This window comes from Ictidomys tridecemlineatus, chromosome 2 (assembly GCF_052094955.1).
Source record: "Ictidomys tridecemlineatus isolate mIctTri1 chromosome 2, mIctTri1.hap1, whole genome shotgun sequence".
NCBI lineage: Eukaryota > Metazoa > Chordata > Mammalia > Rodentia > Sciuridae > Ictidomys > Ictidomys tridecemlineatus.
Genome location: NC_135478.1, coordinates 117057196 through 117083504, shown reverse-complemented (window position 1 = coordinate 117083504; position 26309 = coordinate 117057196). Strand labels below are relative to the sequence as shown.

Sequence of the window (26309 nt, the reverse complement as noted above, 5' to 3'; positions counted from 1 at the left end):
TCGTCTCAACTAGACTCAAGAAATCTTCCTGCCTCAGCCTCCTGGGGCTGCAGGTGTGCACCACGGCGGCACCTGGCTTTAGTTTCTTTATTCTCTGTAGCCACTCCCCCTCATAAACAATAACAAAAACAAAACATTTTTGTTGTGTTTTTTGTTTACTGAGGATTGACTCCAGGGTGCTCAGCCACTGAGCCACATCCCCAGCCCTTTTTTATATTTGATTTAGCGACAGAGTCTTGCTGAGTCGCTAAGTACCTCGCTGAGTTGCTGAGGCTGGCCTCAAACTTGCAATCCTCCTGCCTCAACCTCCCGAGCCCCTGGGGTTGCAGGCGTTGCCACGGTGCCTGGCTAAAATGAAACACTTTAGTAACTAGGTTCTTTTAACAAAGAAAATTGTCAAACTGTAACTATCAATAAATGGAAAACCATCATGTCTTAAGTAGAAGTCAACTGTAATAATAACTATTAACATCTTAAAGTTCACCCTACTATTTACAATAATCAGGAAAGCATGCTTTGGAGAGGTTGGCAACAGATCCTCTTCATTTCGACCCTTTGAGTCAGTGGATACGACCTTATTTCACGGTTGAGGGTAAAGGAAGAGGAGACCCAGAGAGTCACACAGTGAGGAAGGGACAGGGGAATGGCTCAGACCGTGAGGACCAAGGCTGTCCTCGCTGAGGCCGGGAGACCTGAAGAACAACCTTGCCAATGGGATCCGGGGCTGTCGGCCAAGCAGCGGCACAGGTGGCGCTCTTACCTGGCGTGGAGGGTGTAGCTGCTGGCGGCGGACTGTCGAGACGGGCTCTTGGCCGTGTCTGTGGCCAGGGACAGAGTGCAGCTCAGCCAGGACTGCAGGCTGCCCTCTGGCTGGGAGCTGATGGCGGAGAAGCTGTCTCTACAATCAGAACACAGGACTCTGCGTCACAAGGACAACCGGGGACCCCCATAACTAGACCTTTGCTCCAGAGCACAAGCCGGCAGGACCTTGTGCCTCGTCCCTCGGGTGGGGGTCAGTCCCCTGCACACAGATGGGAGTCGTGGGGTCTGCAGGGCCAAGATTGGGTCTCAGCCAAGGTCGTCCAGCTAGTTGATGACATCGGGGTCTAAGCCCTGCTCCCTTCATTCCCAAGGCCCGTGTGACTGACCTCTGCACTCTTCCTGGGGAGAAACATGCTCCAGAACAGATTTTTTTGGGGGGGTAGCAAGGATTGAACTCAGGGACCCTCGACCACTGAGCCCCGTCCCCAGCCCTATTCTGTGTTTTATTTAGAGACAGGGTCTCACTGAGCTGCTGAGGGCCTCGCTGTGGCTGAGGCTGGCTCTGAACTCGCCATCCTCCTGCCCCAGCCTCCCTAGCCCCTTGGGGTAACAGGGGTGGGCCACTGTACTCGAGTTGGCATTGAATTTTATACCAAATAAGATGTCCGTGAAATAGCAAATGTGGCAGGTTTAACTCCTTATCTTAACTGGAATGTGGTTGTGAACTGGGGATTTTACTCTGTGCTCTGTGATTCTGAAAACGGCCCAGGCAGAGGTCTACACAGAGACTCAATAATTATGACCTGGTTGGTGAACCAGGAAATTGCGTGAGACTGTGTGTGTGTGTGTGTGTGTGTGTGTGTGTGTGTGTGTGTGGGCGCGCGCGTGCGTGTTGTCATGGACACTCTGTACCAGTCCCCATGGACTCAACATTGACCCTGCCCTCAAGACTCTAGCCAAGCAGAGTGGAAACACATCTCATTAAGGAACTACGGAATAAAGGAGAAATGACCGCACTGTAGGGAGGGACAGAGAAGAGAGGCTAAGATTGGCTCAGTAGGGAGCCTTGATTTGCTTCTTGGGGACACAAGGAAGGTCCCAAGTGGGGGTAGTGGAGATCAGGACCTGTGACTCATGGGTCCTGTGAGGGTCACGCAGAAACTGCAGAGAGAAATTTTCAGTGGAAGACATTTCGATACACATAGGTATGGGGGTCCTTCAAGGTTGAGGCATGGGTGACATGGAAAGGTAGGGTCAAAATGTGCAGGACACAAACATCCACCCAAAAGTCTGTTCTGGGCAATGGGGAGCCTCGGAAGGTGCTTGGGGACATGGTGTGATAAGGCACCGGCTGCTCTCGGTCTATATGAAACTGGAGGTTCAGTCACACGTCCCCTGTGTTATAGGCGATGACTGTGAAGTCCAGCTCTTGTTGGCTTTGGTGATCCCTTTCCAAGCGGGTGGGGCTGTTTCCCAAGTGAACTGCACACAGACGGCCAGGGGCTCACTTCTGTCAGCTGCTCAGCTCTACTTGGGGTTCAACTTACATTTCTTTCCTGCCGCCGTTGCTACAATCCACCGCTGTCTGCACACTGGAAAGAAGCACAATAAAGGGCGTGTTATTCTTGTGTTGCCAGGGGTCAGGGAATTGGTTTTTAACAGTAGATGTGCTGGGGGTGGAATCCTACTTCCAAATTTTTTTGCTGTGTGATCTTGGGGAAGCCACTTGCCCTCTCTGAGCCTCCTGTCTTCCTTTGTGAAATGTAGCTAATAACAGGGCTCTGCCTCCAGAGTTCTGGAGCAAGTAAGTGAAATAGCCCATATAAAGCTCTCAGCGTGGTGCCTGGCAAACACACAGTGCTAATTAAATGGTAGCAGCCATCCCCTCTACTTTTTAAAAGTACAACCAGCACAGCTGTTATTAATAGCATCGTGACTGCAGCAAGCAGGCCATTTGTTTTAGGTTCTTTGTGAGGCCAGCAAATCAGACAGGGGGCAGGACAGCTTCCCGGGGCCTTGTGGGAGGTTCCTGAACCAATTCCCGCGCAGCCCCCGGTGGGGAGACTCCTTCCATTCAGCACATGTGCTCCCCACAGGGTCTCAGCCCAGCCCTGGGGTCTCTGTTGTGGAGACAGGAGCTGGGCCCCTTTGTCTCAGTCACCCCTGATCTGTGGGGCCTATTAAGGTCCTGCCGGGGGGTCCTGACCGTTCACACCACCAAGCCCCAAATCCCAGAGGCCACCTCCACCCTGGGCGCGTGGAGCTGCACCCTCTGCTGGAATTTGGGCGCTTCCCTCCTTGGAGGTCCTGGCCATTTCCTCTGAGGGACGCACGCACTGCTTTTTGGTCCCTTGTCCTCAAGACCTGTGACCCGCAGGGGCTTCTATTTACATGCCCTGTCCCCTCCCGACTGCAATGTGCCTTCAGGGTCAAGCATGAGTCTTATTCGTCTTCACAGCCCCCGGGCTCAGCCCAGAGCTCGGGCCGGACCAGGCGCCGTCAGGCAGGGCTCCCGGGTCCAGCACAAAAGGGGTCAGTGACGACAGCGACGGCCAAATCCACGGGCGTCCTGTCGTGGGCCCTGGGGACCTTCCTCACAACCCTCCTCGGGAGCCTCTGTCGTCCACAGCTGACCCAGGCGCTCTGGGGCCAAGTCCTGGCCACTGTCCACCCTCCAGGAGCCCAGAGCCCTGGGAGCCCCGCGGGTGGCGCAGGCCTCAGACCCCGCCCTGCGCAGGCTCCTCCCGGCGCTGGGGACCGCCCACCCTGCGGAGCGGCCTCCCGGGTCCCTCACGTCCAGGCTCTGCCAAGCGCCTGCGCTGATCCCGGAACCTCGCCAGTGGGCTCCCCGCCCCCGTGGCCTCCCCTGGGCCTCAACCAGCGGAGGACCTGGCTGGGGCGGAGGGCATCCGAGGAGGAGAGGGCGCGGCGCCTTCCTTCTCGGGGATGGGCTTCCAGGCGTCTCCTGGTGCTGGCCATGTCCTTCCACCCAAGGCCACAGCCCTCCTGCCAGCGAGCCCCGTCCCTGGCTGCCCCTTCCCTTCCCCCTCCCCGCCCCTCCCCCCTTCCCTTCTCCCTGGGTCCCTCTCCTGCCCCTTCAGCCCTGGTGGCAGTTGCTGCTGACCCCTGGTGCTGCCGGGTCCATCCCCAGGCCACCCTGGCCGCCTCACAGCCTTGCAAACGGTCCCCTTAGTAAGTGCTCCTTTGGGATCTGCCGTCTGGTTCCCAGGGACTCTACTACAGGGTCTCCTCTTGGTTCTGGTTTCTGTCTAACAGGCAGATCTGAGCTGGCCAGGCCAGTGACAGGCTTGGTGAACAAGCAGGAGCACACTCAACCCATCACCGCGTTGTTCAACTATCCTTAAAAAAGAAAACAAAACGGCAAAGCCAGCCAGGGGCATGGCCCTCGCCTGACATCCCACTGGCAGGGAGGCTGAGGCAGGAGGATTGCGAGCTCCAAGCCAGCCTCAGCAACTTAGTGAGGCCCTAAGCAACTTAGAGAGACCCTGTCTCTAAATCAAATATGAAAAAGGGCTGGGGATGGGGCTCAGTGGCTGAGCACCCTTGGGTACAATCCCCAGTATCCAAAAATCAATCAATCAGTCACTCAATCATAAAAGGCAAAATCTCTAAAGTGTCAATCTTATAAAAAAAGAAAAGGCGGGGAACATCCCACACTCATCCCCTCCTACGCTTCGCCTCTGGAAATGAGCCCACCATAAGGACAAGTTCAAGGAGCTGCTGGGGGAGCAGCCTGTCTACCCACATTTTCCGGGGGCCGCACCCCTCTTCCATCTGCCTGTAAACTTGCATCACTGACTCGGGGCAGAGGCTCTGGGCAGAGGCCAAGGGCTGCCAGGTGGTCTGTCTACCCACGCAGAGGAAATGTCGCCCAGAGCCAAGGTGGCGTCCAGCCTGGACCCCAGGTGATCCGCAGGTGAGAAGTCTCCAACCAAACAGGGTCATGTCTGAAATAAGGAGGCTGCACTGAGCGCGGCTGGGAGCTAAGTGACCCCTGGGAACGGTGTCCCCATTCACTGGGTGAGTCAGTAAGTGTGGAAGCCACCTGACACCTTCATGGGGAGGTCTGGAGTGGGGGCCTGGGCGGGAGGGGGAGGCGGAAGCCGGGGAGGTCTGCTGTCTGCTCCTGAGAAGCATTAAAAGGCGTGGGGCAGAAACAGCCACCGCGCTGACTTGGGACAAGTCATGGGTCACTGGTCCCAGCAGGTACTGGGCTTCTACCACATGGGGCACAGCAGCGCCCCCAGGTGCTGGGGCTCACCACTGGGCCTGAGGGGGCAGGGGGAAGAACCAGGGAGGAGAAATCAGCCCGGGTTTCCTCCCTGTTACAATCGCATCCTTAGCTGCATCTTAGCCTAGGCTGGAACATTCTGTAAGAGTTTGCTTTGGTGTAAAAAGCCAAGTGGTTTCTATTTAAAAGAGGGTGTTAAAGCCAGGCATGGAGGCTGGCACGCGCCTGTCATCCCAGCAGCTGGGGAGGCTGAGGCAGGAGGATCTGAGTTCAAAGCCAGCCTCAGCAACAGTGAGGCCCTAAGCAGCTCAGTGAGACCCTGTCTCTAAATAAAACACAGAACAGGGCTGGGATGGGGCTCCATGGTGGAGTGTCCCTGAGTTCAATTCCTGGTACACCCCCTGCAAAAAAGAGGGTGTTAGAAACCTATCGACCCCTTCATTATGTGAAGAGTCTCTCGGGTACCAGCTCAGTGGGGCAGGTGGAGTCTCCTTGTCTCCTTGAGTCCTAACACAGAGGTGTCCCTTGATTGCTATCTGTCAAGTGGGCAAGCAAGGCCAGAAAGGGCAGCTGACCTGTCCGTGGCACTGACCCATTTGGTGGCACCTGGGACTGGACCTCTCCTCTCCTGACTGGTGAGCAGTGTTTCCTTCTCTCTGAGAGCACATGGCTTAAAAAAAATAATGACAAGGTCCTTGGGCCAAGAATCTGTAAACAGAGGACTGACATAATTGATTAAGGGTCTCCTGGGGGTGAGCCTTCTCCGGGCACCTGCAGTCTGAATGCAAATCCCTCAGCAGGAGCCCAGGGACCCACTGGCCCCTGTTTCCTGGGTGGCAGACACACAGGCCAGGGCTGGGCCGAGCGCTTAGACCTGGACAAGGGAAGGGAGCAAACAGGGTCTGTTGCACAGGACAGAGGAGCTTCGTCTTAGAAGCTGGGTGACAAGGTCGGCCTGAAAACCCAAGTTGGCTCCCTCATTTCCGTGACCCTGGTGACAAGGCTCCTGACTCCTCCAGCCCCAGTTTCCTCATCTGTCATCTGACAGTGACAGGAACCTCAGAGAGTCGTGGTGGGTGCAGCCTGGGACCTGGCACCTGGGAAGGCCACCCGAGAAGTGCCCGTCATTCAGCTTGTGTCCCTCCCTGGGATGCCGCAGCGCTGATGCCTGTTGTCCTGCAGCTCCAGCCCTGTGCATCCCATCAGCTGGCGTCTGGCTAGGGACCAGCTCAGAAGGCCAGGTCCCCGGGTGGCAGCGTCTAAACGCGTGTCTCTGCACCAGGGCCCTGCAGGGCTCCCTGGACCAGGTCAGCACCTTCTTAGGTCCACGCACAAGCCTTTCACGCTCTGCTCCCGCCTGGGCATGCCCACTCTCCTGGGGGAGAACCAGCAGTAAGAGTTGTCACAAGAGGCCTTCGGCATTCCCAGGGCCACCCCGCCACGAAGCAGGGGACTTAGAAGTGTGTCCCCAGGTGCAGCCACCAGCTCCAGTTAGGCCCAGACCTCTCGACGCGTGCTCCCAATTTTAGCCAGGTTAGAAAAGAACGTGTGCTGGGAAAGGTCCGGCTCACACTCCATCCGGCAATAGAGGACGCTTTTCCAGAACCTTCATCTCCCGTTGACCCAGCTAGAACTGTGTGCTGTGAGCGGATCCAGAGGTCAGAGGGCACCCACCGTCTACAACCAACTCCCACCTGCAGCGACACAGGGCGGCCGCAGACCCTGGGCCAGGAAGAGAGGGGGCCAGTGTGTCAGCCAGCACAGCGACCCCGTGGATAATGCGCTCGCTCCAGGCCTGGGGGACCCACTTAAAGCACCCCTCCATTAATCTAAGGAGGCTGGAGCCACAGTCCAAGTCACAACCACCCCCGGCTGCAGGCAGCACGAGACCGCCAGCTGGCCTTCCAAGCACGAGGCCCCACTTCCAGGCGGGAAGTCCCCCTGCACTCAGGCCCGATTCCCAACACGGCCCCGGGTGACGTTCCTAATGTGAACAGGTGTCTCAGGGAACCTCACCTGGAGCTGGAGCTCCCCTCTCTCCCCTCGAGTGGGTCTGAATCCCCATGGAGCTCAGCTGGAGAAGTATCACAAACCCAGCCCTCGGACCCAATCCAAACCTGTTACTCCAGGAAAGGGACAATTAAAAACCCAGATCATCGGCATGGTGGTACACGCCTGCCACCCCAGCGGCTCAGGAGGCTGAGGCAGGAGGATCCGAGTTCAAAGCCAGCCTCAGCCTCCTAAGCAGCTCAGTGAGACCCTGTCTATAAATAAAACACAGAACAGGGCTGGGGACAGGGCTCAGTGGTCGAGGGCCCCTGAGTTCAATCCTGGGTAGGGAGGGGGGACCCAGGTCATTTGGAGATGCCAAGTGGGGAAGCATCCTGGCTGGCACTGAGGGGCAGAAGCTGGGGGCAGCTCTGGATGGTGGATCTACAACCTAGAACCACTCGGACTTCTTTTCGTGGTTGCTGATCCGCGGACTTGGCCTGCGGAGGGAGAGCGAGCTTTGTGAGTATGGACTCTTTGAAATGCATTGAAACTCCTGCGCAGGCAACTCCCCAGCCCCGTGTTCTCAGTCCTGGGATGTGATTTGAAATCCATGCTGGGTTTCACTCTCTAACCCACACTGAGGCCTTGAGCCAGGGCCACGGGCCCACTCAAGGACAGTGGGAAATGCTCCCCGAGAACTAGCCTGGGGCGGGGCTTGGGACTCCTGCCCTGTTTGGTTTCATGTTTCTGACTTTTTCCTTTTTTTTTTTTTTTTTTTGTACTGGGGATTGGACTCAGGATCATTCCACCACTGAGCCCCACCCCAGCCCTGTTTTGTATTTTATTTAGAGACAGGGTCTCACTGAGTTGCTCAGGGCCTCGCTGTTCCTGAGGCTGGCTTGGAACCCCTGATCCTCCTGCCTCAGCCTCCTGAGCCGCTTATTCATTCCTGTATCCACAGATGGGCACGCGTGCGCGCGCGCGCACACACACACACACACACACACACACACACACACACACGGAGTGCAGGCCCCACAGAGGCAGATCCGTCCTGAGCTCGTCCCTGTTCCTCAGCAGCTGAGCCACGGCTGCTGAACGTGAGCTTCTGCCTGGGTTTAGGGAAGCTGCCCGATGCCTCTTCATCTGCAGTAATGATGACAAGAAGCCAGTGGAACAACTCGAGTGCCCAGGAGGGCGTCCGGCCTGCACCAGGTGCTTGGCAAGGATTCATCAAATGAATGAATGAACGCGGCTGGGGGCGAGCCTCCGCGGTGCACGAGGTGCCTGCTAAGGAGTTGAACTTTTTCACTTCTTATTTCTCATCCGTCTTAAAGATGAAGAGACCGAGGGTCAGAGAGATGGAGTCACAGCCTCCCCAGCTCTTCCCCACCTCCGACTGCCGCCGTCCTGCCCGCTGCCCTGGCATTTCCAGGCACAGTGCCTGGTGGGCACAGTCCCTCCACACCTTACGGCCCCTGAGCCCCACGTGAGGTCCCTTGCCACTGGAGGAACTGTGTGGAAGTTCCAGACCCAGGAAGGTAAGTCACAAGCCCCGCAGGGAGGAAGATCGGAGGTCCCAGAGGCAGAAGAGCAGAAAGGCCGACAGGAATCTGGAGTTGAGGCTGCTTCCTGGGTCCCAGAGCTGGAACCCAGGAGAGATGCACCAGAGCGGAGGGTGCGCTGGAGGAGAGGCAGGTCTGGGGTCTCTACAGGACGGGGTGAGGGAGGTCCCCCCCAGGCCCGAGGAGCTCGCCTAGAGGCAGACTCTGAAGTGACCCTCACCCTGGGTGAGAAGTCAGCCCTGCTCTCCTCCATGCCCTCTGCCGGGTCCCCACACTGGGCTGCCCCTCTGCTCTCCCACCGTCCTTGGTCCTTGTTACCAAAGCAAACCTCCGCTGTGCATTTGGAAAATGGCTCGAATGTCTTGCACTGGCCAGAGACCCCAGGACCCAGAGCCATTCCTTCCCCTTATCGTGAATCCAAATGCTCTGGAGTTTCCATTAAAGGAACAGCCGCCTGGCACCCAGCAAGTCCCGTGGACAAAGGCTTTGTAATTGCAGGTGTAGGCTCTGTCCGATGCTAAGAAAACGGCCCAGGGGGTGGTGGAGGGGGATCCTAAATGCAGTCCTGAGCTGAGAGCCACGGCAATGTCACTGGTTGCAATTTCACCTGCAGCTTGGCGGCTGTGCAAACGAGCAGGGGACAGTGATGTGCTTGAAAGTCCCTTTTGCATTAAGTGAAGACTTGAGGCCACGCTCTGTATTCAGAACACGAGGCTTCAGATCCACATGGCATCTGCCACACTGCTGCCCAGCACGGGCATCTTTATTGGGAGAGTTGGAGGTGACAGCTCCCCAAGTAGCCAGGACCAGCCCAGGACTGCGAGACTTTCTAGAATTAGGCACTGAAGCCGGGCACAGTGGCAAATGATCCAGCAGCTCGGGAGGCTGAGGCAGGAGGATCGCAAGTTCAAAACCGGCCTCAGCAACAAAGAGGTGCTGAGCAACTCAGTGAGACTCTGTCTCTAAATAAAATACAGAATAGGGCTGGGGTGTGGCTCAGGGGTCAAGGTCCCTTGAGTTCAATCCCCAGTACCAGAAATTAATTAATTAATTAATCAAAATAAGGGGTTCCAAGTCCGTAACTTGTAGGAGCAAAATCTCCTGATGTGGGCTCTAACACGGCCAGGGGTGCGTGTGTGCGTCCGTTCATCCTGCAAGTTTTAGAAAATGCAAATAAACCTGGGGGAAATAAAGCAAGTCCCCCGTGTTGGAGTGTGTTTTGGGTTTGCTTGGGTTGCGTTTCTTTTTTGGTGACACAGGTCTTCCTGGACAGAGGTGTCTGGTCCCTCCCGTGGCTAACCAGAGCTGGCTGCCGGCGCTCTGGGCCTCCCTTCCCAGGCCCCCCCACAGCCCCTGCTCCCCGTGCCAGGAGGAGGTGAGGGAGGCGACGGCAGCCCTGGGTCAGGCTCTGCTACTGGGCCGTGTGCCCTTGGCCTGGAGAGCAGGGTCCTCCCAGGGACAGGAGGTGGCCCCCCAAGGTCTGAGGTTTGGCCACTCTGGCTGCAGGGAAAGACCAGGAAGGACGGTCACTTTGCAGATGAGGGGTGAGACTCGGGCAGCCTGCCTGCGGGCGGCGGATGGCCTGTGGGTGGCTGGTGGCCGGTGGCTGGCGGGTGGTGGGTGATCTGCAGGCCCCTAGTGCAAAGCCAGGCACAGAAAGCCTTCCCTGCTCCCTGGGCTGCCAGGGGCGGGATGGGGCCAAGATGGGCAGCCAGATGGGCAGCTGTGGTCAGGACAGCTGAGATGACCGGGCAGCGCCTGGGAAGACGACGCTTGGCCACCCGCAGGGTGGACGGCCTGGGGTACGGTGGGCTCTTCCACCGAGTGCTGACCCGCGGCCTGCGGCAGGAAGCACGCTATCCTCTGAGGAAGGACCGAGGCGCTGACCGTGACCTTGGGTGGCCTCCCGACCCTCGCCCTCTACATCTGCCTCTTGGAGCTGCTTCTGTGGAGGGGCCCCCCTTGGCTGCAGGAGCTCAGCTCACACTGTGTCCCCAGCACTGTCCCCCCTGACGCTCGTCCACGACGTCCTTCAGCTCCCGCAACCCCACGGGCGGGCTTCCCCCGGATCACTGTCCACCACGTGCCCTGGCCCAGGGCTCGGCAAGCCGCGCCAGATGGACTCAGGGATGACCAGGAGACTCGCGGGGTAGCTCCCGCCTGTCCCCATCCCAGCAGGCCAGCCACACCTCCAGCCTGTGGGTCCCCTGCAGCTGCGGCCCCAGGCCCACTGCAGACCTGAGGCTCCCCGAGGTGGCGCCCACCTGCCGTGGCCAGCCCCCACTGTCCTCAGCCCGTTACCTCTCGGCATCGCTGTCGCTGGACGCCACCTCCTCCAGGGCCGCCTGCAGGTCGGCGATCCGCCGGATGGACGTCTCCAGGTCCGTCTGCAGGGTCTGCCTCACGGCGGCGAGCTCCTCCACGTACTTCTCCTGGGGACACAGAGCACAGCCCACGCTGAGCCACCCAGTCCCGAGTCCTCGCGGAGCCCCTGCCGGAGCCGGATACCAGGGGCTCTGCCTGCAGAGGAGCCTGTGGGACCCCCAGGACGCTCCACGTCGGACAGAGGGGGGTGGGTGTTTGGGGACCTCCAGCACAGCCTAGGGACAGACCTGGTGCAGCAGGTTGGGGAAAGGGCAGCAGGGACGGTTTCTTTGCCACTCTGTCCCCTGGATGCCCCTATCTTTCTGTCCTCAGCAGCAGCAAAAGCCAAGATGGAAAACCCAGCAGCAGACCCACGAGGCTGGCACTTATGGGGGGCCTCCTGTGGCCAGCACGGCGTGCGGTGCTCCTGCCCTCACGCCCCCAACCTGCATGTGGTCATGATGATGGCTCCCGTTTCACGGATGGCAACCCAGGCCTGAGGATGTGAAGCCTTAATTTGAGCGTGGTCATCTCTTAGTGCTCATTCTGCCGCTCAGTGCTCCCCGTCGCAGACCTAATCAGATTCTGTTCTGACTCGGGAGAATCTCTGATCGCCGCGGGCAGCCCGCTTCTTCCCGCTCCCTTAATGCCGCGACCCTCCGCGCAGGGTGATCTTGCCCTCACTGGGACATTTGCCCATGTCACAACTTGGGTGCGGCTGGCATTGAGTGAGTAAAGGGCAGGGGGAGCGTGTGGCCCAACTGTCCCCAGCGCTGGGCCTGCCCCCGGGCTAAACCCAGAATCCAGGTTCTGGAAACGAATCCCGACGGGACAAATCAAAAGGGAGGCCACGCTCTGAGCCCCCGGAGGCAGGGAGCGGTGCCGTGGACGCAGGCAGGGGCTGAGAGGCACTGTGCCCAGCACTGGCCACGGTGAGGGAAGTCACTGCGGGTCCCTTGGATGCCATGAGGCAGGCCTTAACGTGAGCCCTGAGGATCGGGGTGGGGGAAAGGCTTCTGGGAAACCAGGTGAAGCCACAGGACACAGGACCACACGCGGACCCAGGCCACCAGGCAGCCGCGCACAGGGACCAGGTGCCAAGCTCACTTTGCACTGTGTTAAAGGGACCCGCGCCTGATGAGGGGGGAGGGTTCACCGTCAGATCCCAGCTCCCGGGAACCCACTGGCTGTGTGACCGGGAGCAGCTCGCTGCCCTCTCTGGGCCTGGAATCTATTTTTTTTTTTTTTTAATGCTTTGATGAGGAACCTGAGGCCAGAGAGGGTCATGGGGCAGGTGAGGAGCAGAGCTGAGATGGGACATCACCCTCCTGGCTCTGGGGCTCTGCTACGTCCCAGAGGAGGCCGGGAGGCCGGGAGGCCGGGGCTGCTCCCTGTTACAGGGACACACTCAGCCCTCCTTGGCAGGTTGGCTGCTCCGTCCTTTCACTGTGACCGTCAAGTGACGGAGAGAGAGGAAGAGGCTGTTGGCAAAGGCTGAGGAAGTCCCAGGGCCAGGCCGGGCTGCGGAGAAGAGCAGGGTTTGGCGGGAAGCAGAGGCGGCCTGAGGAGGGGCCGGCCGACTCTTCCCAGCCCTGCTCAGGTGCACCTTGCCTGTGTGGGCATCACGCAGTAGCCTCAAATGTCTGAAATTCAACCCTGAGGGAGCCTCCTGGTAAGTGGACAAGAGGGACAGAGACAAGTGCTCTGTTGCTCAATGCTGTGTGACCTTCAGCAAGTGACTCAACCTCTCTGACGCTCTGTTGTCTCATTGGTAAAAGGAGGGCGGCAATCATCCTTCCTTCAAAGGGCTTGTGGGGAGTAATGGACTTGGTCCAGTGGGAAGCTCGGTGAATGGTGGCAACACTATCATTCAGTTCTCAGAGGAGGGTAAGGAGACTGGAAGGGGACATTCTGTCCTTACGTCATGGAGGAGACTTGCTAAGGTCACACAGCAGTAATGAGCCTGGAGGGCGGGACTCCGGCTCCAGAGCCCTGCAGAGAGAAGACAGGGGTGACAAGCAAGGGTGGCCAGGGGCATGGATCCACTGGACGGAGGGGGAGGCCGGGAACAGGGAAGCCATCCATAGACCAGGGGCAGGGACCCGGGACCTGCCACTGGCGCCCACCCTCCACGCAGCCCATCTGCTGGGGCCGCATCAGACTCTGCCGGACGCACAAGGAGCGGCCTGGGAGCCCAGCCACTGTATGGCCAGCAACCAGCAGACCCCCCCCAGCTTCCCTGGACACCCAGCGGAGGCTGCTGAGGGCAGAGACGGAGTCGCTAAGGACAGGACGCAGCGGCCTCCCTGGGGCAGACGGAACAAGGCCCCACCAAGACCCCCGAGACCGGGGGACACCCCCTCCTTCTTCACCCCCGCACAACGGGCCGTGGACCCCGAGGGCTGGCCACCACTAACATGAGGCCCAGGGCCCGCAGCAGAGGCCCACAGGTGCCCAGGGGGACACGAGCCTGCCGTGTGGTGGTACGGACGCTGTACAGACCCGCGGCCCCCGTACAGGCTGGTGTGGGTCACGGATCCGCCGACTGATCATCAAACATCCATCCGTCCCATGAACGTTGACTGAGCACCTACTGTGCGCCGGCTCTGGTCCAGGCCCGGCCACGGCACCCTTCTGAGTGGATGGGGCTTCCTTTGCTGCGGGGACCTGCTCCACCCTGACCCTGCGGCGTCTGGTGCGTAGCAGGCACCCGGCTAGGACGGGGGATGGACGGACAGACAGACACTCGCTGATGTGAGACCCGGAACGCACATTCCCTGAGCCAGGCTGCTCCCCAGGAGCACGAGGCCTCGAGGTGGCCGAGCGGGAAGCGTTCTGTATGATAATTAATGACTGCAATTAAGCCGTCTCCTCTCATGGTGTTCAATTAGGTTAACATTCAGAGCCGATGTTTGTTTGTCTCTCCGCCCTGAGCCTGTCTGTCTCCGAGGCCCGCTGCCATCTGCAAGTGCTGGACACTCTCCCAGGTCAGTGTCGGTGGCCCTGGTCCCCCACCCCGCCGGGCTCTCCAGGTTCATGTCACCGGGGCCACGTTATTCACCCCACAGATCAATGGATCTCAGAGACGCTCGGCCCCTGGTGGAGGTGCACTGCCATTTTTTTCTGATTCATTAAAGATGAGCAGAGCCTCCTGGTCAGGCCCGGGCAGTGGCCAGGGCTCACAGACTGCGACAGCACCCGCGTCCGGCACCCGCCTTAATAAACAGGAAGCATCTACTGATCGGCGTGTGTGTGACTGGCCATCGGCCATCCCCCTCCTTCACCTCGAGACCCACAGGCCTGGCTCTGCACCGTGTGGAGTAGCAGCCTGCTCCCCGCCCCCGCACACCTTGATGACAACACGTCGAGTCCGTCCTCTTGCTTAATAAAGGAGCGAACGCGCACAACGCATGTCCTAGAGCTCACAAATGAACGTGCGTGTCCACACTCCTCCCATCCACAGGGGCCCTGCCACAGGGTTAGAACATCTCATCCCACTTCATGGTTGTGAGAGCCCTTGGAGCCAGGTACTAGGGAGAGAAAAAGTGAAGCGGTGGCAATGGTGACTTCTCTCGGAGAGATGACGAGATTCTCCCTTTCCCCTTCTTCGTTTCTCCAGAAATTCTGCACAGGATGCGAATCCACTTTATCATCAGAGTCAAACCCACAGAGCCTCCTTCCTCTCTTACACCAGGGCCCACGATCCCCGCGTCCACCTGCTCCGTGTCGAGCATCTGGGTCCCTCACTGTCCCCATCCACAGAGGAGCAGGCTGAGGCTCAGGGCTAGGCCACTGCCTCTAGCTGCCCCTGCTCCCTCCGGGGATGCCTGCAACTCTGGAGGTGCGGGAGTCATGCCAGAAAGCAAGGTCCTAAGGTCACTCTTCCCTCAAATTGTCCCAGGGCCACCTGCCTGTTGGGGAAAACCGGGGGCCCATGGATGGTGTCCTGGTAAGGGCCCCGAAGCCACCTGCAGTGGAACGCATGAGAACCAGGACACAGCGTCCAGTCCCACTGGGGAAAGGGAGGAGCTGGGGGGCTCAGAAAACCCTAAAGGTCTGCGCAGATCCTCTTAGAAGGATTGGAACAGCCCGACTCCCGGCAGGAGCAAAGGTGGGGCCCGTGGTCATCGCTGTCTGAGGTCTTTTGTCCATAATCGTCCTGCCAACTCATTGTTTTATTCTATTTTTATGATCTTATAATGGACAGAGAGCCTCGTCAAAGATCCTGGTGGAGTCCGTTTTCAGCTGCTATAATAGAACACCTGGGACAGGGTGATTTATATGGAAAAGAAGTTTCCTTTGGCTCAGGGTCTAGAAGTCGGCGAGCACAGCACAGCATCCACTTGGCTTCTGGTGACGCCAAGAGCTGTTCGACATGTGGCAGGCAGAAAGATGGAAAAGCAGAAGGGGAGAGGACGTGTGTGGCAGAGCGCCCAGGTTCAAGGGAGCAAGGGCAGGGGCCAGGTGCTTTGTGACAACCCCCTATGTATTTATTTATTTATTTGTACCAGGGATGGAACCCAGGAGTGCTTCACCCCTGAGCCACATCCCCAGCCCTTTTCTTATTTTTCTGACAGGGTCTTGCTAAGTTGCTTAGCGCCTGTCTAAATCGCTGAGGCTGGCCTCTAAGTTTCGATCCTCCTGCCTCAGCCTCCCGAGTCACTGGAATTACAGGTGTGTGCCACCACGCCCGGCCTGACAACCTACCCTAAAGGTAACCAATAAGGTCCCCCAAGGGTATGAGTTCATTCCCACAAGAAAAGCCATCAATCACCCGTCGCCTCTGATAGGTCTCATCACCTCTCAGCACCAGACCCTGGGCACGCACCCTCCATATGAGTTTTGGGGGGGACAAGCCAGATTTAAACCTTGGCAGAGCCCAAGACACACAGCAGAGGGCGGCAGGGTCAGGTCAAGGCTTTGCGATTCCCACAGCCCCTTCCGTCTTCTCCATGCCGCTGTGTTGAGCCAGTCCCTGCTCAGACCAGGCCGCCCGGGGTCAGAGGCTCTTCTCTGAACTGCCAAGGAGGGTACCTGAACCGGCGCTGCCCCGTGCCTCGGTGCCAGCCTCCACCGGAACCCCCCACCCTGCCAGCCTGGGATGAGCCCCATCCTCCCGGGAATCCCTTCCAAATCCTCAAAGAAGAGAAGGACGGCCCCCACTTACTAGGGTCCAACTCAGGACTTTTTGACCCTATGACGGAGCCCGCCCACACAATGCCCTGGGAGCTGTGCTTCACATCTGAATGGGGATCTTTTCCAAAATGCGCCACGTCACAAGGGGACGGCCCGCGCCCTCCAGCAGGGATGCTGGTGAGCGACGGGGTCAGGGGAGGCTGTACTTGACGACGTTTGGACTGACAGTGGGCGAGTCGGGATGGGACCCCAACATTAAGTCAAGAAACACCGGCCTCTGCTGGTTGTCTGGGGGCTTCATTTCTCCTTGATGAGGGCGCTGAGAAACCAGGTGACGTCATCACACTGACAAGCTGACCCTGAACTTGCAGGAAAGGGGGTGGGAAGAGATGCGCACCGTTGGCTTTAGAATGAGCCCGTGGGGAATGCGAAGGCCACCCACCCTTTCCCGTTCCCAGTTCCTCTGCAATCGAGGTGACAGCATTATTCCCTGACAACAGGTCACAGCCAGGAACAGAGGGAGCCATGTGAAGGTGCCGCCGCCGGCCGGCGTGCCTAACTCAGCGGCCCGATCTCGGTCCACAGAGAACGTTCCCATGTCTCTCCCCCTAAGCAAATTCGGAAACTGTGAATCGTTTCATGAGGACGACCTCATTTCTCCAGAAAATGAAGTCTGAGACTCTCACACTGGGTCGCGGGAGCTGAAAGGATCTTACATCCTGCCCAAGAGCCATCGGTCAGGAGAACAGGAGCCGCTCCAGGCTTTCAACCGAGGGGATTCACTGCAGGAGCTTCATTGCCAGGAGAAACAGGGCTTGAGGAAGCGCCTTTGTCAAAAGCAGTGGATCCCCTTCCCTCGGGCCTGCAGGTGCCCCGGGGACCACGGGTGAGGGGTGGCGTCTCTGCCTTCCCCTGGCACCAGTGATCATCTTACCCTGCGGCCTGCCCAGCCCCCCACGTGGACCCAGAGGCCTCCGCCTTGTCCTGCACCATCCACAGACAGCTGGACCCACAAGGAGACTCCTTTACATCCTCGCTGCCTTCCAGGGCGGGATCTCTCAGACACCCCCACCATGCCACTTCCTGCCCAGGTCCAGCAGAGCAGAGGAGGGACGGGAAGAACCTGAGCAGGAACAGGTAAACCCAGGGCACAGCGGAGCACCCGCGATCCCGCCAGGTCCCTTCTGGAGGATGCCCGGTGATGTCTCAGTTTGGAAGCGTTCATCATCACACTGCTCACTGAGAAGATCCGCGCACCTTCCGTGTATTGCTATTTGAAGGAAAGAATCTTGAGCCTTCCAGAATTTTGATTTTCAAGCACTGAACAATCCCTACCCCGTATTCATTACCAATATCCTGCCTCACAAATTACTTCCACACCCAGAGCTTTGAGGTAGCAAATATTTATTCTCTCTGATGGTTTTCTTCTTTTCTTTTCTAGTTTTTGGTACAGGGGATTGAATTCAGGGGCCCTCAACCACGGAGCCCCATCCCCAGCCCTAATCTGTATTTTATTTAATGGAGTCAGGGTCTCACTCAGTTGCTCAGGGCCTCGCTTTGGCTGAGGCTGGCTTGGAACTCACATCCTCCTGTCTCAGCCTCCCAAGTTGCTGGGATGCCAGGCACGCATCCCGCGCCCAGCCTCTCTCGCTGTTTCCTAGGTTGGGAATTCGGCAGTCTCTTAGTTGGGTGGTTCTGGTTGAATAGAGGCCCTCTCAAGGATGTCAGCTTAGGAACGTGGAGTGTGTGACCCCCTCGTGGCAAGAGGCGCATGATCCTGGGTTGTCCAGGTGGGCCCTAAATGCAGTCACAAGGGTCCTTACAGGAGGGAGGTGGAAGCAGAGATTGGAGAAACACAGCCAGGAGCCAAGAAAGGCCTGCTGCCGCTGGAACCTAGAAGAGGCAAGGAAAGGATAGTCCCCTGGGACCTCCAGAGGCTTACACCTTGACTCTTAACCCCCAGGACACATCTGAGACTTCTGACCTCTCTAACTGTGGAAGAATACATTTCTGTTATTTTAAGATCCTGTGTGATTACTTGTTACAGCAGCAGCAGGAAACTCATCCAGGATCCCTGGTGATGATGTCAGGTTATGGCCTCTGAAAAATTGAGTGAGGCTGGGGGAGTCTCCTTTTTAGAGAGACCCTGTTTGTTGTCTGGAGGGCTCAGTTCTGCCTCGGGGGACCTCCATGGGGCTGCCTGAACATACTTGTGACATGGCCGACAGTTTTCCCCAGAGCCAGGGATCCGAGAGAGAACCCAGCAGAAGTCAGATGTCTGTTCCACAAGCCAACCTCAGAAAGGACATGCCATTCTGCTGACATAATCGACAGGTCACCCAGACCAGCCTGGATGGGACCTGAGAGGTCACCGGGAACCACGCCTAACATCCGTTCTTCACATTTAGGCCCTCGCTGTGGTCCCCCTCACCCATAAAGGAAAAGCCCCATAGTTCCCTGAACGTGTCTCCCTTTCCAGGAACACATTTCTGGTTGCATTATGTTCTCAGATAAGACAGGTTAAAATCCCATCCCTCCTTCATACCTCAGGACAGAACTGCATTTGGTCTTGGCAGAGGTAATTAAGTTAAAACAGAGTCACAGAATAGTCCCCAGTCCCATATGACTGTGATCCTTAGAGGGAGGGGGATTTTGACACTGAGGCACAGGTAGAGAGAGGACCATGTGAGAAACAACGTCCCGTGCTGTATCTACAAGCCGAGGCACACAGAGATTGCTGGCAAAGCACCAGAGGCCAGGTGTCAGCCATGGCCAGAGATGTTTCTTCTCCTGAGCCTTCAAACGGAGCTGACCTGGCTGCCATCTTGAGTTTTTTGGACTTCCGGCCTCCAGAACCGGAAGACAATACATTTCTGCTATTTTAAGTCATCCAGTTTGTGGCACTTTGTTACAGCACCTGTAGAAAACTAACACAATATCACACGCTCTTTTCTGTATCTTTGAAAATCCATTATTTTACTCTAGTTTTTTTTCCTAATACAGTTCACAAAGTGGGATTAAACATTAAAAACCTTAAAATTCACCCCAAAGTCAGGTACCTGGGGACAACCCCTCTTGATGTATATATTGGAGTATTTCTATCTGGCGTCCATTCCTGCCAACGGTTTTCTACTAAAGGCAGCATGGAGTTACCCCTGCAGGCAAGCAGGCACCCTGTACCAACTCCCTGCCTCCTTAGGTTGAGGCACAGGAAGAGCTAGGGGCTGCGGGCATCTGCGGGCCATCTCTCCTCTCTCTTCTTAGATTTCAAGCTGATTATTTAAAAATGCCCCCAGCTGCTGCCTGAAGGCCTTCATAGCTTCCTGGATCGTCAGCAGGGAAGGACTGTAGTTCTTTAAGATCTAGATGGCAGACATCTTGTCAACAGCCAATCAGAGCAGTCCTCTCATCCTCCAGGCATGCACACACTCCACGGCACCTAGGCACCTGGGGCCCAAACTGAGGTTCACGGCAGGGAGCCAAGAACGAGAACTGCCCCCCCACCGTGACTGGGGTGCTCAGCCACTGAGCTCCACCCCAGCCCTTTTTATTTTTATTTTGAAACAGGGTCTCATTAAATTGCTGAGGCTGGCCTTGAACTTGTGATCCTCCTGCCTCAGCCTCCCAAGTAGATGGGGTTACAGGTGTGCCATGGCACCCCACTCTTTTCACCCACTTTTTGGGGGGGGGTGTACCGGGGATTGAGCTCAGGGGCACTTGACCACTGAGCCATGTCCCAGTCCTATTTTGTGTTTTATTTAGAGACAGGGCTCCCTGAGTTGCTCAGCACCTCACTATTGCTGAGGCTGGCCTTGAACTGGCGATCCTCCTGCCTCAGCCTCCTGAGTGGCTGATGGTGAGGAGGACTCTTTGTACTTGATTCTTGGGGGTCTCAAGTCTCCCCTGCTGGGGGGGGGGAAGCAAGGAGGGCACAGCCTCTTGAGGACTGTCACCCGGAAGGGGAATGTGGCTGAGGGTTTTCAGGCCATTAATAGGGGACAGGAGGGGACTTCAAGACACTGGTGAATGATTCTCCTGGGCCTTTGAGTCCCAGGGTTTACAAAGTCAACCCAGCACCTCTGTCACTTCCCTTAGGACTCCAAGTATTCCCAGTTCAAAATCCCCTCCCGCCTACCATTTCTGCTTTGAATCTTCAGAAAGGGGAAAGGGGACGCTGCTGCTGGCCTCCAACCTTCCCAGAGGTGCCACACCGCAGGCAGAGGCCTCCAGAACCCCCCGCTGCGCCGAGGCACCCTGACCGGGGGTGCACTCCAACCCCCTCCGCCCCGGCTGCCCACAGTCACCCACCCACTGGCCTACTGTAACAGAGAAAGAGGGCCTTTCATTTTCCTGCTCAGACACAGAGACGACGTGTCTGCGCCACCCAGGCCTCCTGAGCAGGGAGTAATTATATCAATATAATTAAGTCTCAAATGTAAGAATGATCTGTACTACAGACACCGGCAGGACTTCCCACACCAGGGCCATTGTTCCAGCCCGTAATTACCAGGCCACCTTTGACACGGCTGATTTCAATCTAAATGGAAATTCAGTTTGCATTTCCCCTCGCTGCCCCTGTGACGAGAGGAACAGGAGCAGGAGACTTGAAACTCCTCCAGTGGACGCCGGGTTTGGATCCAGACCAGAGAACGTCGGCAGGAGAACCATGGATGACGGGTCCCTTCCCGGGACCTCGGGGACTCCCTAGCATCAATACGTGGGGCTCGTCCCTGTTCCCTCATGAATTGGGCCTTCCTGACCACCCCTAGAGGCCCCCCAGCAGCCTGCTCTCCAATCCCTAGGGCACAAGCACCCAAGGACCAACTTCCCACCTGACCACGACACTCCCCCCGCTCAAAGCCTCTGGTGGCTCCTTATTTCCGACAGTCCACACTCTGAAGCCGACGTCCAAGGGTCTTCTCTTCCCACTGCCCACGCCCCGTCCCCCACCTACCAGTAAACCCCAGCCTGCCGTGGGCTCCGTGTCCTGCAGCTGTTATCCAGAATGCCCTCTCCTGCCTGGCCCTCTGTCTCACTAGTGAACTCCTATCCATCCCACAAGACCCACTCCAGAATCGCCCTCTCTGTCTCCTTGCACAGAATTTGGCTCTTTTACTTCTGTGCCCCCAGATGTGTATGAGCCGTGGGGATGAGCGTCTGTCCATTCAGTTGTAATTACTGTCCGATTTCCAGTCCCGTGTACACGAGGTCCTTATGCAGAGGGCCCTACTCAGCCGTATATCTCATGTGCCTTCAGCCATAGCTGGAACTTGACATTTCGGCTTTCAGTTCTTCCGGATTCTTCTAAATCCACACGTGTGCTGCATACACCTGGCCTTCCAAGTGTGGCCTCTGCTCACAGAGAGGCGGGCTGGTGACCCAGCTCCACGGCTTCCCGAGGGACCCCAGGCATGTCTTGCTTCCTGCCTGGCCCTCGGTTTTCTCCCCTGTGGGTGGGAGCGGTGACCGTGACCCTGGGCCGGGGAGGGTGGAGTCGGCGTGGAAAGATCTCCAGGCGCCACACAGAACGCAGCAAGTGCGCCCCCAAACCAGCCCTCCTTCCCGTTGGGCAGCTTCAGAATGGGTGAGTATGGGGGCCTCCTCGGTGGTGTCACCCCTCTCCCCGGGGACTCTCCAATCAGGCACCTGGCGCACTCCGTCTCACCCCAGTGACAACACTGTTTTAATGTCTCCACACAGTCCCCAAAGTCCTTCTTGTCCCTTCCGCACCCAAAACAAACCCACGCGGTGTCCTGCTCCCTCGCTGTCAGGCCGCAGGTCAGGAGGACACACCCCAGAATCGGTACGACCAACCCTGCCGTGCGCCAGGCCCCGGCCACCGTGGGCACCACAGCCCCCATGCGGGGGTCTCGTCCCAACCAACCCGACTGAAGTTGAAAATATCGTAAGCTGGGACCGCCTGGGGGACACCTCCCCTAGGAACATCACAGCCGAGCTGCCCAGTGCCACAGCGTCCCCTGTGTCCTCTCCGGATCCCGGGGCCCCTGGGAGCTGAGCCTGCTGAGGGGGAGGACGGTGGTACGAGCGGCGAGGACGCCCGGGAAGCGTCCAGATTCAAAGTCCCAGACGCGGCTTCTGCTGGGTGTGCGGAGCCCTCGGGCATCGCACGGGCACCAGAAGGTCCAGTCGTAAGTTGGGGACTGTCCAAGGCTTGGACGCACCCCTGGGGGGCCTGATGAGGGCCGGCGGACACAGCCGCACACACAGGGGTCTGGAAGCCTCCCCTGGGGGAGACCTGAACCTCCGTCTAGAAGCCAGCGCCATCCGCCCTGAGGCCCGGCACCCAGGAGCTCCTCCTGAGGCCTGTCCCCCAACGCCACAGCAGGTCCACTCCTCGCCTCACGGTGAAGAGCCCATGGCACGAGGCGTGTCACAGCCAGGCCCCCCGTGACGTGATCTCGGAGCCACGTTGGCATGGAGGTGCATGGCGTCCCCCCACGTGCCTGGGGTGATGCTGGTGTCTCCTGGCTCCAAGGTCATGGCGAGTGACAGCTAGGCCACCCAGGTCTGGCAGGTACACGCCACCAGGTTTGGACAAGGAAGAAATCGCCTGAGGCTGTCCTCCTCAGACGGTATGTCCCTCGTTAAGGGACACATGACAACGTATCACACAGCCTCCTGCCTCTTTTCGTCACAACGGAGGCGTCACCAGCGTTCGCGACAAGCCAGGCAGCGTCCACGGTGATGGTGGGCCGAGGCAGACCTCCCCTCTGCGGTCTCAGATCCTGACATGTCCCCCAGGAGGAGATCGGGGAGCACACAGAACGGAGCTGCTGGCTCTGGCCCTCAGTGACAGACCCCGGTCCTCCCCAGGCCTGGACCAGAGGTGCTGCTCCACGGCTGAGAATGGGGCGGAGGTGGCCACCTCAGGGGACACCGCTGCTAAACAGCAGCAGGAACCGCAGAAGTCGCGGCCATCACAAGGACCGGGAATGAGTGTGACTTCTGGAGCGAGAGGGTGTCGCGGAGTTCCCAGCTCCACCGCCACCTCTGCCCATCCCGGGAGTCCCACCCGGGACTGGACGCAGAGCAGACGTTTCCGGAAGCGGAGGTTCTTACTGAGTCGTGGACACATCTTAGTGGGACTGGCTCAAATGCCCACTAATTCCTCTCATTCAAGGACACTTAGTGGCTCCAGAGAGAGGGAGGCTTGGGGTATTTTTATTTCCTGGGCCCAATGGTATTGAACTGGAGAGTGAGGTTTCTCAACCTTGATGTGACGCGCCAGGGACCAGATTGCCCTGTGCTGGGGGCGGCAGGGAGACCCGCCCCCGGCAGCTCAGAAGGCCAAAAAGCATCCCTCACCTCTGCCACCAGACCCCAGCAGCACCCCTCCCCTGCTAACCCCCCAATGTCTCCAGATGCTCATGGGGCAAAACCACCCCAGCCGAGAGCCAGGCTAAAGGCGGACGAGTAGATAGGGGACTTTATTTTAGAAACGACACACACTCTGGAGTTAGACAGATGTGAATTCCAATCCTGGACCAACCCTTCCTGCTGTGTGACCACATCTGCAGAATATAAACCTCCCCCTTCCGTGAGGAGGAGGGTCTGCAATAAGGAGAGGGCCAGGTGTGGTGACACACACCTGTTATCCCAGCGGCTCAGGAGGCTGAGGCAGGAGGATCACGAGTCAAAGCCAGCCTCAGCGATGGTGAGGCCCTAAGCAACTCAGTGAGACCCTGTCTCTAAATAAAATGCAAAACAGGGCTGGGGGTGGGGCTCAGTGGTGGAGTGCCCCAGGGTTCAATCCCCAGTACCCCCCCATACCCCAAAAGGAGACAGGACAATAGGGGACTGACTGTGCTCAGTGGGGTCCCTGGACTAGCAGCGTCACGTCACCTAGCCATCTGTTAGAAATGCACACTCTCAGGCCTGGCCCGCAGCTCTGAGACAGAACCTGGATGACAGTCCAAGGACAGATCACGCTCCCTGGTACCCATAATCTTCCTGGGCCACCTGGCCTTGGGCAAGTGACTTCATCTCTCGGGAGCCTCTATTTCTGACAGACAGAAGACAGTGCCTTGAAAGTGCAGATTTAATCAGGGGGTGGCTGGCGGGCGCCTGCGCAGGGCTGAGCGCTCAGGGCACGTGCAGTCCCTGTGAGCTGCGCATGGCTCCCGCCCCTCCTTCCAGGGGCCTCCTGGTCCAGGACATTAGGAGCCGGGCTCACGCAGTGGGACATAAAGACGTCGAAGCCACCTCCATGCACTTCTGTGATCTTCTTCTTGATGGAGTCTTACATTAGAACAGCCACTTGGCCACTCACGGTCCATTTATCCATTTATTGACTCAGCGGGGAAGAAAAACAACTGCTCCCGGTGCGCGCTCTCCCTCCTTCCCCACATCTCAAGGTTATGGCTGGGCGCGTGCCTTTTCCATGAGCAGCCTCATCAAATTTGCCTCGCAGCGGGGCCCGCGGGCGGGCTCACGCGGTTCATCAATCCCGCCCTCCCCATGCTCAGGAGCACTTCCCAGGCCTGATGGAGGGTCTGGCTCACGGGGCTGACCAGCGCCCTGGATTCGCACAGCCTCTGATTATTTTCCTTTAGCTCTGGGATCCGGCTCTTCTACTCCCCCTGTGCCAGGGAAGACTTTATGGGACCCCCTTTCCCCTGATGTACTCTCTGGAGGCCAGGGGCCATCCTGGGAGAGACAGAGTCTGAGTCAGCAAAACTGGCCTTAAGCTGATTCGCACGTCTGAACAGGACCCTGTGGAACAGCTGGGGGCAGGTCTTTGCATTTCCCACGCAAACACAAGTGCTTGGTGGGGACCGTTTTGGTTTTATGTTTCGACAGGATCTACCATAGTCCATGGGTCAGATCTGGCCTGCCGCCTGCTTTGGTAAAGTTTTATTGGGACACAACTACTCATTTCTGCATTACCTATGGCTACTTTCAAGCTTTAACAACAGAGTTCAGAGGTTGAGACAGACTCCATGGTCCATGAGACTGGAAATATTGACTATCTTGTGCTTTTAGAAAAAAATGACTGGTCCAAAATTCTAAAGTTCTAAATTCTGCAGCGATGAGCACTTACCATTCTAAAAAGTATAGATTTCAGCTGGGTGCGGTGACACATGCCTATAATCCCAGTGGCTCAGGAGGCTGAGGCAGGAGGATCGTGAGTTCAAAGTCAGCCTCAACAAAAGTGAGGTGCTAAGCAACTCAGCAAGACCCTGTCTCTAAATAAGTACAAAATAGGGCTGGGGATGTGGCTCAGTGGTCGGGTTCCCCTGGGTTCAGTCCCCAGTACTGCCCTGTCCCGCAATAAAGAAAGTATGGATTTCAACATTCCATACTTCTCTTCGGTTGAGCCACAGGAAATCAACAAAATCCAACTGTACTTGACCTACATAAACATCAGATTCATAGCACTCAGCTTAAGAGTTTACTACTTTGTGTGTCTAAGTGATTAAGATTCTCTCGTTCCTAATATTTCTTGGTTTGGATATTCTAAGGCCTTATAGGTCAAAATTCTGGGATGGGATCATCCCAACTGCTAAGACTCCACGGTCTGAATCCTGAGCAGCCGTGTGGACAACCAGGAGATGCTGCTGTGGGACGGGAGGGGAGGCATGGAAGTTAATTAGCACAAGGAAATGAGTTTAGCTCATGAATCATTTTTTTTAATGCACATTGTTGGTACCCGATGGGAAAATGAAATACAGATAGGAGACAATGTTTCCATCCCTGCCACCCCTAGACTAAGGCACAAGTGGGATGTGACCCAAAGGAGCTGAGGGACCAAATAAGGCTGTGTTGGGCAGGTACTGGCTGCTCCAGAAACAGGCTACCTGCTTTAGGTCCCTGATACCATGATACGGGAGCAAAGAAGGAACCAGAAATGAGGGGCATGTGTCATAACGAGCTCCGCTCTCTGGGAGGGAACTGTCAGTAAGCCAGGAACAAAGGGGAAGAATATGGACCAGACTCTAACTATGTCTGCCGGAGACTGTGCCTGTAATCCAATATGGCGGCCACCTGTGGCTGTGGAGCACCTGGTGTGTGGTCAGTGCCAATGAGCGACTGAATTCCAAATTTTATTTCATTTTATTCTGTTTCAATTTTAAAAAGCCCTGTGAGGACAATGGCTACCACACCAGAAAACACCAGCCTCGGGTATTCACATGCGGAATAGTGCGATGCGAGAGAATCTAGGGGGACCGTGGTGTCTGGCCCGTCTTGTCTGCTCCAACCATGCCCCTAGGGGAGAA

The 26309-nt window shown here is 57.4% G+C and overlaps 1 protein-coding gene across 1 annotated transcript in view; it reads right to left on the bottom strand.

The window, feature by feature from the left end:
- The window catches only part of Myo18b (myosin XVIIIB), an 82775-nt gene that overhangs the window by 16210 nt on the left and 40256 nt on the right, over positions 1–26309 (bottom strand). The window contains exons 7-9 of the mRNA XM_078039636.1: positions 10873–11003; positions 2310–2354; positions 761–898 (exon numbers count right to left, since the gene is read on the bottom strand). Coding sequence (XP_077895762.1) covers positions 761–898; positions 2310–2354; positions 10873–11003 — 314 coding nt within the window. The remainder of the gene's footprint in view (positions 1–760; positions 899–2309; positions 2355–10872; positions 11004–26309) is intronic.